This window comes from Glycine soja, chromosome 15 (genome assembly GCF_004193775.1).
Source record: "Glycine soja cultivar W05 chromosome 15, ASM419377v2, whole genome shotgun sequence".
Lineage (NCBI taxonomy): Eukaryota > Viridiplantae > Streptophyta > Magnoliopsida > Fabales > Fabaceae > Glycine > Glycine soja.
The window spans coordinates 37,873,937-37,886,581 of record NC_041016.1 but is presented as its reverse complement, the minus strand read 5'-3'; the positions used below and the strand labels follow the sequence as shown (position 1 = coordinate 37,886,581).

At 37.5% G+C, this 12,645-nt stretch overlaps 1 protein-coding gene and 1 non-coding gene across 2 annotated transcripts; one reads left to right on the top strand and one right to left on the bottom strand.

The window, feature by feature from the left end:
* Positions 1-7,382: 7,382 nt before the first annotated feature.
* Positions 7,383-7,760, top strand: LOC114386115. Its single transcript, XM_028346118.1, has one exon. It carries the CDS (start codon positions 7,383-7,385, stop codon positions 7,758-7,760), a length of 378 nt encoding a protein of 125 aa, XP_028201919.1.
* A 2,145-nt stretch (positions 7,761-9,905) lies between these two features.
* LOC114388843 lies at positions 9,906-10,013 on the bottom strand. The gene has a single exon (XR_003661632.1). It is a non-coding gene; the product is annotated as a small nucleolar RNA R71 (small nucleolar RNA).
* Positions 10,014-12,645: the final 2,632 nt, after the last annotated feature.

Sequence of the window (12,645 nt, the reverse complement as noted above, 5' to 3'; positions counted from 1 at the left end):
TTAAGTATTTATCAATTATGTGATAAAGGCCTTTTGGTATCATTTGATTCTGATATATTCCAACAAGCGATAACATTTTCTTTTAGGCCAAGAAATGATACTTTGAATGGTATGGCATGCTCTACTCTTTTAATTCATTATAAATTGCCGAATGCTTTTCTTTTCTCTGCTTATGATTTGTTTTTTATGTTAAAAAAGGGGGAGAGATAGATAAAAGATGAGATAGTAACGGGAATTATCTTATTAAGACCGTTTTTTTTATATATGTATGAAATCTATGAAAACTTCAGCCGTTTCATATAAGTAATCATTGCAAAATCAAGGAGGAGTGAACAACACAAATAGATATTCTTTTTACTCCTAAACTACAAATGGTTGTCATCATCAAAAAGGGGGAGAATGTGACTCATGCAGGTTTTGATGATGTAAAAAAGAATTATACAAGTTTTGATGATGTAAAAAATAATATACTTGATAATGGTTGTCATCATCAAAAAGGGGGAGAATTGAATAATGCAGGTTTTGATGATGATAAAAAGAATTCACTTGATAATGATTGTCATCATCAAAAAGGGGGAGAATGTGAGTGTACGAATACAGGGTTTTGATGATGCCAAAGTAGAATTAATACAAGGCTGCTTCAACAAACATTGAAAGGTTAACATTGCTTTAAGATTAATTCAAGGTCAAGCAAACAAGATCAAGAAAAAGATAAGGCCTCAAACATTCTCATTGGTTGATTGGTTTTTGCCTTAAAACAAATTGTTTCCAAGAGAGCAAAGGCTCTAGTAATCAATTACCAGGAGCTGTAATCGATTACCAGAAGACAAGTTTGCAAACAACTTTCAAAAATGGTTTTGAATTTTAATTTTGAATCTCGTAATCGATTACCAGTAACAACACTTCAGAAAAATGCTTTGAAAAGTCATGACCCTTCAAAATATAACTATGTAATCGACTACCAGAAACCTGTAATCAATTACCAATGAGAAAACTTCATAAAAGCTTTTTGAAAAGACACATCTCTTCAAACCATTTTGAAAAGGCACGATGGGCCTACATATATGTGTGTCTGACTTCAAAAAGCATGAGAGAGATATTCTAAGAGAACTTAATTGTCAAATGCTCTCTCAACAACTCTTGGTCAAACACTTGCAAATCTATTGAGAATCCTTCTAGGAACTTCAATTTGTATCATCTACTCTAAAGGAGAAAAATCTTTCTATTCATCTCATAAACTCAATTGTAATCAAGAGACTGATTGTCTCTTGGATTGTGAGAATTGTAATCAAGAGACTGGATGTCTCTTGGATTGTGAGAATTGTAATCAAGAAATTGGTTGTCTCTTGGAGAATCTTGAACACAAGGGTGATGAATCCCATGGTGTGTTCAAAGTCTGTAAAGGATTTACAGAGATAGTGAAAAATCTCAAGTGGATTGCTTGAGGACTGGACGTAGGCACGGATAAATTGAGTTTGCAATTCTCTCTTCCCTTATCTTATTTATTTTATTGCAATCAATTTTGTCTTGCACGTTTAAAGAACATTATTAAATTGATTGTTGCTTCTTTTTCTGCATTCTGAGCCTATCATTTAAAAGGGGGTTAAAAGCTTGTTAGTGGAAAATTTTGTAAGACTTAATTCACCCCTCTCTTAAGTTATTGAGGTCTCTTGTCCAACATAAAGTTGTTTAATGATGAATTTGAGGTTGTTTAATTGAAATCTATTATAATTTACTTGCTTAAAAGAAATTGAGCATTTGATAAAATGAAGATGTTTCTTGGAGAACAATTTTTCCTTGATGGGCATTTAATTTCATGTATCACGAGCTAATGAGGATAATCTTCCTTTCAAAAATTTCATGCGAGACAATTGATATACGAGTTTCAAATAGGGAAACATATTTCTATGTACTTGAAGGATTTTTAAATACAAGTTTAAATTACTCCACAAATTTTGAACATGATCAGAAAAATCCTTTATATAAAGAAGGGTCTTACAATTTAAGTTGAGAGGAACAACAAACTTTGAAATATCTATAGTCACACTAGAAGTGGGGTTGACTAGTGTGTTAATCAAAACAAATAAAAGCATTTTGTCACAAAGATAAGAAAGGTAGATACAAACAATGTCATCCATTGTGTTGAAAAACAAGTTTTGATGAAAATAAAGTGTTGCCATCTAGTAACAAGTAAACACTATTTTCACAAAGATTTTTAAAATAAACACTTGGTGAGCAAGCATATCAAGATGAGCTTAAAAGAATACTTAAACAAATAGATTCAGAGAGAAGTAGAAACACTTGGTTTATATTGGTTCACTCAAACAAAGCTATGTCCAATCCTCCTTTACACAACTGTAAAGAGTTCTACTAATTAGAACTTTGATTACAAACAAATATTTTATCTTGCCACTCCTGGCCGTATGACTATTCTCTGTGCCAGTCCTAACACACCCTTATACTCTCTTTGAATATAAGAATACTCGAGTATTGTTTAACACTAAGCCATTCCTGGCTTTCACAAACAAAAGTTTGAATGACTATAAAGATTCAATAACACTCAGAGTGGATATATAGTTAGCTCAAATACAAATAAACTTTAGCAAAGGATGAAAAATTTAAGTGTTGAGTGTGTCGTCCACTAATTTAGCAGAGTTTCGCTTTAGATAACTTGTGATCACTTTTCACTTAATGTATATTCTTTATTGATTTCTTGAGCAAGTGGCACCTTTTATAGACTTCAGTGAAGAATCCATTATAGGATCAGTGCTGAGCATTGATATGACCGTTGTCTCATAGCTGGAGGTGAAACCACATGGTGTGATATAAATAGAAAGGATAGGAATAATAGTACAAACAACTACATGTGCTTTTCTTCCTCAATGAAAGCGATCCTTGAAGAATATTCTGTAAACTCCTTCTATTCCTTTCTATTATGTCATTTCCTTAAATTCAAATGTCACCAATTTCAAATAAAGAGAGGCAAATATAGAATTTGAAAAGTGACAACATGCACTTTCCTTTGTAGCTAACATTTTCCTTTAGTGCCTTGTTGGACATCACTTATGAGGATATAAGATAAGTGCATACGTGATTTAAATCTAGAGTAAGCATATAAAAACAACTCAGGTTTTCACAAAAAGTGGTCACGATTAATTTAAGAGCATGTTGGACGTTGAATATATCTTAACAAAACCATTTTTCACTTGTGAGTTGATGCATACTTACTAGAGTTGTAGAAGGTGATAATAATAAGTGATCTCTTTTACACAGTAGGTCCTATTCACTTAACAATAACTCATTACTCCATCAATAATTTATACTCACGTAATCATCAAAATCTAAGATATGATAGGTCTTCTAGTGGTCAGTGAACTGTCCAAACCTAACAATCTACCCCCCTTTTTGATGATGACAAACAATATAAATTTTGATTGAGATAAAGCATAATCATGATAAGATAGAGATGATAAGGCATGATTATGAGTTATGTAAAATAAAGCAGATATATATGTAAAAAATGTACAAACTCCCCCTCAGTTCAATAGCTTTAATGCATGATAAAGAGATAAGTATGAACAATGATCATGCAAGCATATATGTATGTGTGTGTGTAGCAACAACAAAAATAAGCAGCTAGATTGTTCCATAAACCACTTGCATTAATTAAGAGATGCGCCTTACAAGATCAAAAATTCTTTTAACCTTCTCCCCCTTTTGTCATAAACAAAAAAACTAAGGGTTCAAAGAAAGAAATTGATGTAGCTCCATGTGGAGCTTGTAGGCCTTGAATCTTTTTCATCAAGGGAGTCCTTTGCTTCTTAAAGATCAATGTCAGTTGAATGGAGAAGGAAGAAAGATGATTGGAGATGCCACTTCAAGGAGATGAGTCAAGAACAAGCTCACCACCATAGGAAGCAATGGATAAGAGCTTGAAGGTAGGAGAAGATGAATGGAGGGAGAAGGAGAGAGGGAGCATGAAATTTTATGCCTCTAATGAGGTCTGAACTTTGAAGTCTAATTTCTCAAATGATCGAAGTTGAAAAAATGCACACAAAAGACCTCTATTTATAGCCTAAGTGTCACACACAATTGGAGGAAAATTTGAATTTTTATTCAAATTTCACCTGAATTTGTGGAGCCAAAATATCACTAATTATGATTAGTGAATTTTAGCTATGGTTCAGCCCACTAATCCAAGATCATGTCCAAGATTCTCCACTAAGTGTGTTTAGGTTTCATGAGGCATGTAAAGTGATAACTGCTAAATAAATGTGTTGTTGATAATGAAAAATAAAGCGAAATTGTCTTTAAAAATAATTATTTAGCAGTTATTTGTGCCCAATTGTTAAGAATTGATGTTTTTCCAAATTTTGGCTGCATATATAAAAAAGCAAAAAGATATAGGAATTACAAAGAAAAATTGAGGATTTAACATCAGGCCCAGTCCAAAGGCGCCGCACTAAGCGCACAAACAAGCACTAGTGCTAACCGCGCAGCACGCGCTAAACGCGAAAACGTGCATCTGCGCTGAGCAAGCAGAGCGCGCTAAGCGCAAGCACGAAAGCCCAAGTTCACTTCAGAAACTATAAAATGAGAGTCAAGCCAAGGAGAAAGGACACACCGAGTCTCAGAGCACTCTCATACCTACCTAAAGTTTGAGAACTCTTCCTTAGGGAATTCTCTTCTCTCTCTCATCATTTTTTCTATTCCCTTCTTCCATCCCTTCTCCACCAATTCTTATACCCCCATTTCAGTGTAAGGCCCTCAATGGCCATGAGAGGCTAAACCCCTAGTTAGGGCCTGGCAGGCCTAAAAAGCCAAAGAGATGTATGATGTACTCCATATTTATCAATGTAATATGTGTTTTCTATCCTATTGTCTTGGCTATTTATATTTCATTAATTATTCATCTTTACATTATGTTACAGGTTAGGTGCTCGATAGAGGGTAACTCTTAATAAAAATATAAAGAAGATATGCATGCATCAGTTTTAGGGGTTAGGCGCTCGACAGAGGATAACTTCTAATTGAACAAAAAAATAAAAGATATCATAATGAAATCATTGCTAGACATAGGATGATAACTTTATGCCCATGCATTCAAGCACACATCTAGAATCAAGGCTTCATGCGTTTTATCTATTGAATCTTTGCAAAGGCATTTGGGAGATATGCAGGTAAAATAGGCTTGTCATCGTGAGGCATCAGGGACAAGTAATTGAATAGATGTGGGGAGGATAAATTCACCTAATTGATAAAGAAAAATCCAAAAATCATACATCCTAAGCAAACAAGGCATGTTAGGTCCTAACATTCGCATTCCATCGAATTCTCTAATTAATTCTTTTGCTCTCTATTATTTATAATTATCTGTTATTGTTTACGGTTTTTTTACTTCTTTTACACCACTCTTTATTTCTTCCCTTACAAATTGAAAATTATACAATAAAAGTACAAAACAAAATCCCTGCGGAATTTGACACTCGGACTTCCGAGTTTTACTACTTGGACATTTGGTGCACTTGCCAAACCGTTAACAAGTTCTTGGCGCCACTGCCAGGGATTTTGTCTTCGTACTTGGTTGCCATACATTTTCAATTTGTATATAATAATTCTTTTATTCTTTATTTCATAATTTTTATTTTCCATTCTTTTCTTCCATAATTTTCATGGAAGTGCTTGTATTTGTGTATGCAAGGTAGAACTGCAGTTGGAGATTTAGCCCTTATCAACTTGGAAATTGAAGCCACTTGCAGGCGTAACAATGCTGCAAGAAAAAGAAGGGAGCAAGAAGCACAAGGAAGTAGTCAGACCTCATCTCCTCCTTCTCCACAAATCTACATTCAAATGGAGGAGGAACGTGCATGATGAGTTACACTAGAGGACACTCTAGTACAGCTACTCCGCAATTCTTCACAAGCATTGCAAGGTCGTAGGTTCAAGCGGCTAACATTTCGTATCCTAATTCTCTCATACAACTAATACAAGGAAACCTCTTCCATGGTCAACCAAATAAGGATCCTTATGCTCACCTAGCCACCTACATAGAAATTTGTAACACGGTAAAAATAGTCGGTGTCCCTGAAATTGCTATACACCTTAATCTCTTTTCTTTTTCTTTAGCAGGGGAAGCAAAAAGGTGGCTACACTCCTTTAAGGTTAATAGCTTGTGGACTTGGGAAGATGTCGTAGAAAAGTTCCTAAAGAAATACTTTCCAGAGCCAAAGACTGCTAAAAGGACTTGGCCCTCCATCAATTTCCTGATGAATCCCTCAACGAGGCGCTTGACCGTTTCCATGGACTACTCAGAAAGACGCCTACACATGGGTATAGTGAGCTGGTGCAGCCAAACATCTTTATAGATGGCCCGTGACCACAATCAAAGCAACTCCTTGATGCATCCGCGGGGGGAAAATCAAGCTAAAGACACCGGAGGAGGCATTGGAGCTGATAGAAAACATGGCGGCCAATGATCACGCCATCCTTCATGATCGAGCATACACACCAACAAAAAGAAGCCTTCTGGAACTCATAACCCAAGATGCAACTTTGGCTTAAAACAAGCTGTGATCCCAATAGATAGAGGCCCTAACGGAAACCCTCAGCAAGCTTCCACAACAACTACAAGCGGTAAGTCCTTTTCACTCTTCAGTTATGCAGATAGGGGGATGCCACATATGTGGAGGAGCACACGAGCCAGGATAATGTATATAGTCCAAGAAGATCCTTCCAGGGACGTGAATTACATGGGAATACAGAATCGCCACGGATTCCAAGGCTACAACCAAGGAGGACCGCCGAGATTCAATCAAGGGAGGAACTTCACACAAGGCTCAAGTTGGAGGAACCATCTGGGAAATCAATTCAACAAGGAGCAAAGAATTCAGCCAGCCCAGAATCTCAACCAAGGGGTAGATCTTCATGAGAAAACCAAAGAGCTTGAGGAGACACTGAACTAGTTCATGCAGATATCCATGTCTAATTACCGGAGCACAGAAGCCTCTATCAAGAACCTGGAAATTCAAGTGGGACAATTAGCCAAACAAATGGCTGAAAGACCCACTAGTAGCTTTGGAGCCAATACAGAGAAAAACCCAAAGGAGGAATGCAAGGAAGTGCTGACAAGAGCCAAGGAAGAGCACAAAGAGAAGAAGGAGCTGAAAGAGACCAGTCTGAGGAAGGAAGGACAGACAGAGAATAAGAGAAAGAAGAAGAGAAGAAGGAAGAAGAAGAAGGAGAAAAGAAGGTCTTAATCTCTAAGACCAAAAAGCTAGCTAGCCCGATAGGCTTAGAGAGAAGAGCCACCAGCCCCTCTAAAGGAGCCCCCATATCCTTTAGTGCCCTCAAAGAAGAATAAGGAGCGCTAATTCAAGCGTTTCATGGAGATATTCAAGGGGCTGGAAATAATAATGCCATTTGGAGAAGCCTTACAGCAGATGCCACTCTACCCAAAATTCATGAAAGACATCCTCAGCAAGAAGGGGAAGTACATCAATAATGAGAGCATTGTGGTAGAAGGCAACTACAGTGCGGTGATACAAAGGAAGCTGCCAAAGAAATTCAAAGACCTCGGGAGCGTGACTATCCCTTGGACTATAAGGAATGAGTCGGTAGAAAAGGCCCTCATCGACTTAGGGGCAAGCATCAACTTGATGCCCCTATCAATGTGTAGAAGAATTGGTAATCTGAAGATAGACCCTACCAGGATGACGCTTCAGCTAGCAGACCGATCAATCATAGACCATACGGGGTGGTAGAAGATGTCCTCGTCAAAGTCCACCACTTCACTTTTCTGGTGGATTTTGCTATCATGGATATAGAAGAAGACAAAGAGATTCCTCTTATGCTAGGCAGACCCTTCATGCTAATTGCCAACTGTGTGGTAGATATGGGGAATGGGAATCTAGAAATGAGTGTTGACAACCAAAAGGTAACCTTCAACCTTTTTGAGGCAATAAAATACCCAAAGGAGGACAAGAAGTGCTTCAAGGTGGAGGAGGTCGATAAAGAAGACATTAGCACTCTTGCAACTACACAAACTTCACTGGAGAAAGCCTTAATAAATGTTGTTGATTGCCTAACTAGTGAAGAAGAAGAAGATCTAAGGGGTTGCTTGGAAGACTTGGATCGTGAGGACAACATTTATGTGAGGGGGACTAGTTTCGAAGAACTAAAAAGCGAGATTCCATTTGAGAAAACCAAGGTAGAGTTGAAGACATTGCCCAACCATCTGAAGTACGTGTTCTTGGATGAGAATGAGACCAAGCCTGTGGTGATCAGTAATGAGCTCACATCCGAAGAAGAAAATAGGTTGGTAGAAATCTTAAAAAAATACAGAGCAGCAATTGGGTGGCACATATCAGACCTCAAAGGAATCAGCCCTGCCTACTGATGTGTCATCATTTTCTCCTATTTCTTAACCTTTTTTATCACCATTTTAATTACTGATTAGCCTTAATTGTCAAATTAATTATGCAGTTTTATCATTTGGGCCTATTGGACTAATTTTTGTTTTTAATTTAATTTCAGGAGAATTATAAGCAATTGGGCTTGAATCCGGAATTGGGCTTGGACTTGAAACGAGCAGACAATTTTATTCTACCAAATCTTATCTTATCCAAATTTTATCTCATCTAGATATTATTTCATCTATATTTTATCTTATCTTATCTTATCTAGATTTTATTTCATCTAGATTTTATTTTATCAAATCTTATCTTATCTTGTCCAGATTTTATTTTATTAATGGGCTTGGACTTAAAACAGATTTGTAAGCTTTGGGGGATGAGAACCTATATAACAGCACCAAGGTTTTAGTTTAGAAGTTCTTTTCAATTTAGGGAGAAAGAATAATTTTAGGTTTTGCAATTCCAGTTTTTACTATTCATGTAGCAATAAAATTTCATTTTCTGCTTCAATCTGCAATTTCGTTTTCAACTGATTAATGGAAGGCTAAGTCTCCAGCGTTGTTTTCTCTTGAGGATCAAGCACAGCTCTCTTTGAGGTTTTATTATTACTATTGAATTCTGATCAATTTTTCCTCTTCACCAATTACTCTATATTTTTTGCTATTAGTCCATGCATGCTTAGTGCTTGATTAATTGTCTCCGCGCTTAATTTACGTTCATGCTTAATGATCAGTTTTGTTCATGATTAATTGGTGTATGTGTTGCTTAATCACATAATGACATCCTTATGTTAAATTTCGCTTAGTAATTTAATTTAGGGTTGGATTAAGTGGTTAAACTGATAAAGGATAAATTCTCGAAACCTAGGATAAGAGACTTGCTTGTGAATCAAGGGGAAACAACTTGTTTTAATTCTGATATTTCCTAATTAAATTTTCTTGTTGTTTAATTTACATAAACAAACAACCCCTCCCCCCCCCCCCAATTCGTTACTATTTTATCATTATCTATTATGAATGTTGGTTGACCATTGCTCGTTGGGAGACATCCTAGGATCACTTCCTAGATACTGCATTTTTAATGTTTATTTGATTCGGGTACGGCATCGATCACCTACTGTATGGCTTAACTTCCACCTCGTGAGAGGACTCTTAGGGAGATGGCAGCACCTGATTTCGCTTATGAAAGCTTGTGCATTCAATATCCTGATGAGGGTGTTCCATATGTTCTCAAGACTGGACTAATACATTTGCTGCCCAAGTTTCATGGTCTTGTGAAGATCCTAATAAGCATCTTAAGGAGTTCCATATTGTTTGTTCCACCATGAAGCCCCCTGATGTCCAAGAAGATCATATCTTTCTAAAGGCTTTTCCTCATTCTCTAGAGGGAGTGGCCAAAGATTGGCTCTACTACCTTGCTCCCAGGTCCATTTTCAGCTGGGATGACCTTAAGAGGGTGTTCTTGGAGAAATTCTTCCGTGCATCTAGAACCACTGCCATCAGAAAAGACATTTCAGGCATCATGCAACTTAGTGGAGAAAGCTTGTATGAGTAATGGGAAAGATTCAAGAAATTATGTGCAAGCTGACCTCACCACCATATTTCTGAGCAACTCCTTCTTCAATATTTCTATGAGGGACTTAGCAACATGGAGAGGAGTATGATGGATGCTTCCAGTGGTGGAGCTCATGGTGATATGACCCCTACTGAGGGTAGGAATTTGATTGAGAAGATGGCTTCCAACTCCTAACAATTCAGTGCGAGAAATGATGCTATTGTTCTTAGAGGAGTCCATAAGGTGACCACGGATTCATCTTCATCTACTGAAAATAAAAATCTTGAAGGAAAACTTGATGCCTTGGTCAACCTAGTAACTCAGCTTGCCATGAATCAGAAATCTACACCTGTTGCAAGAGTCTGTGGTCTATGTTCTTCTGTAGATCACCATACAGATCTCTGTCCTTCTTTGCAGCAATCTGGAGTCAGTGAGCAACCTGAAGCTTATGCTGCAAACATTTATAATAGACCTCCTAAGCAGCAAAACCAACAACAACAGAGTAATTATGACCTTTCAAGCAATAGATACAATCCAGGTTGGAGGAATCATCCAAATCTGAAATGGACAAGTCCTCAACAACAACAACAGCCTGTCCCTCCTTTCCAGAATGTTGCTGGTCCAAGCAAGCCATATGTTCCTCCTCCAATATAGCAGTAGCAACAACAATAGTCACAACAAAGATGACAAGCAACTAAGGCTCCTCCTCAACCTTCCTTAGAAGATTTAGTGAGGGAAATGACCATCCAGAATATGCAATTTTGGCAAGAGACAAGAGCCTCTATTCAGAGTCTGACAAATCAGATGGGGCAGATGGCTACTTAGTTGAAGCAAGCTCAGTCCCAAAATTCTGACAAATTGCCTTCACAGATTGTACAGAATCCGAAAAATGTGAGTGCCATCACCTTGAGGTCTGGAAACCAAATTCAAGTGCCTCCACCAGTAGCAGCACCTGCACCTGAACCTGTCAAGCTTCATTCTACACCTGAAAAAGAGGATGAGATAATTGCACAAAAGATAAAGATTCCTAACAAAAATTTTCATGCAAGTGGACCTTCCTCTAGTAATTCTGACTTACCGCAGTCTTATATCCCTCTTTCATTCCCACCTAGAGCAATTCCAAACAAAAGATGGAAGAAGCAGAAAAGGAGATTTTGGAGACCTTCAGAAAAGTAGAGGTTAACATACCTCTACTAGATGTCATCAAGCAGATTCTAAGATATGACAAGTTTCTAAAGGAGTTGTGCACCAACAAAAGGAAGCTCAAAGGCAATGAAAGGATTAGCATGGGCAGAAATGTGTCAGCATTGATAGGTAAATCTGTTCCTCGCATTCCTGAGAAATGTAAGGACCCAGGTACTTTCTGTATACCTTGCATTATTGGGAACAATACATATGAGAATGCCATGCTAGATCTAGGAGCATCAGTTAGTGTCATGCCTTTATCCATTTTTAATTCTTTATCTCTTGGACCTTTGCAATCTACAAATGTGGTGATTCATTTGGCAAATAGAAGTGTTGCTTACCCCGCAGGTTTCATAGAGGATGTGCTAGTTCGGGTTGGTGAAATTATTTTTCCTGTTGATTTTTATGTTCTTAATATGGAAGAGGGATTTCCCCATGGTTCAGTTCCAATTATTTTAGGCAGGCCATTTATGAAAACAGCCCGAACCAAGATAGATGTTTATGCTGGCACATTGTCTATGGAATTTGGTGAAATTGTTGTTCATTTTAACATTCTTGATGCCATGAAACATCCATCTGAGGATCATTCTATTTTTTGTGCTGAGATAATTGATCAAATTGTTGATGATTATATGTTTGATTTTGATTTTGTTCTTCATGATAGGAAATATCCATTTTTATCTGATTTACATACTTGTCACTCCTTATGCATTGAATCTGAATCTGAGTTTGAATTTGACCTCACATCTGACTTTTATGCTGAGAGTGAATTTGAATTTCAGTTTGATGTTGTACCTCTTGATGTCGATTTTTTAGAGTCAGAATGCACTAACCATGTTGCAGGAAGTACATATACTTCTGACTTGCTTTATGAGGTACAGGCTGAGGAACCTTTTTCTTCTCCTACCTTGATTTGGAGATCCGTGATCGGAGTGGTGCACAGAACCTCATGGCTGACCACCTGAGTAGGATTGAGCGTGCATCTGAGGACTCACCCATTTGGGATGACTTTTTGGATGACCACTTGTACATTATGTATAGTATTTCTGATTCCTTCCCCACTCCTTGGTTTGCTAATATTGTGAATTATTTGGTTGCTTCTATTTTTCCTCCCTTAGCATCTAAAGCTCAAAATGATAAAATTAAGAGCGATACTAAGCATGATATTTGGGATGATCCCTATTTGTGGAAGTTGTGCAGTGACCATGTTATTAGGAGATGCATTCCAGACCACGAGATTGACTCGGTCCTTCAATTCTGTCATTCTTCCACACCAAGTGGCCATCTTGGCATACAGAGGACAGCTCACAAGGTGGTTGACTACGGTTTCTATTGGCCCACCATCTTTAAGGATGCGTGGAGAATCTGTAGCACTTGTGAGCCTTGTCAAAGAGCAAGCGTCTCTCCTTCATAGAGACAACAAATGCCTTAACAACCCATGTTATTCTGTGAGGTATTTGATGTATCGGGTATAGATTGTATGGGGCCTTTCCCT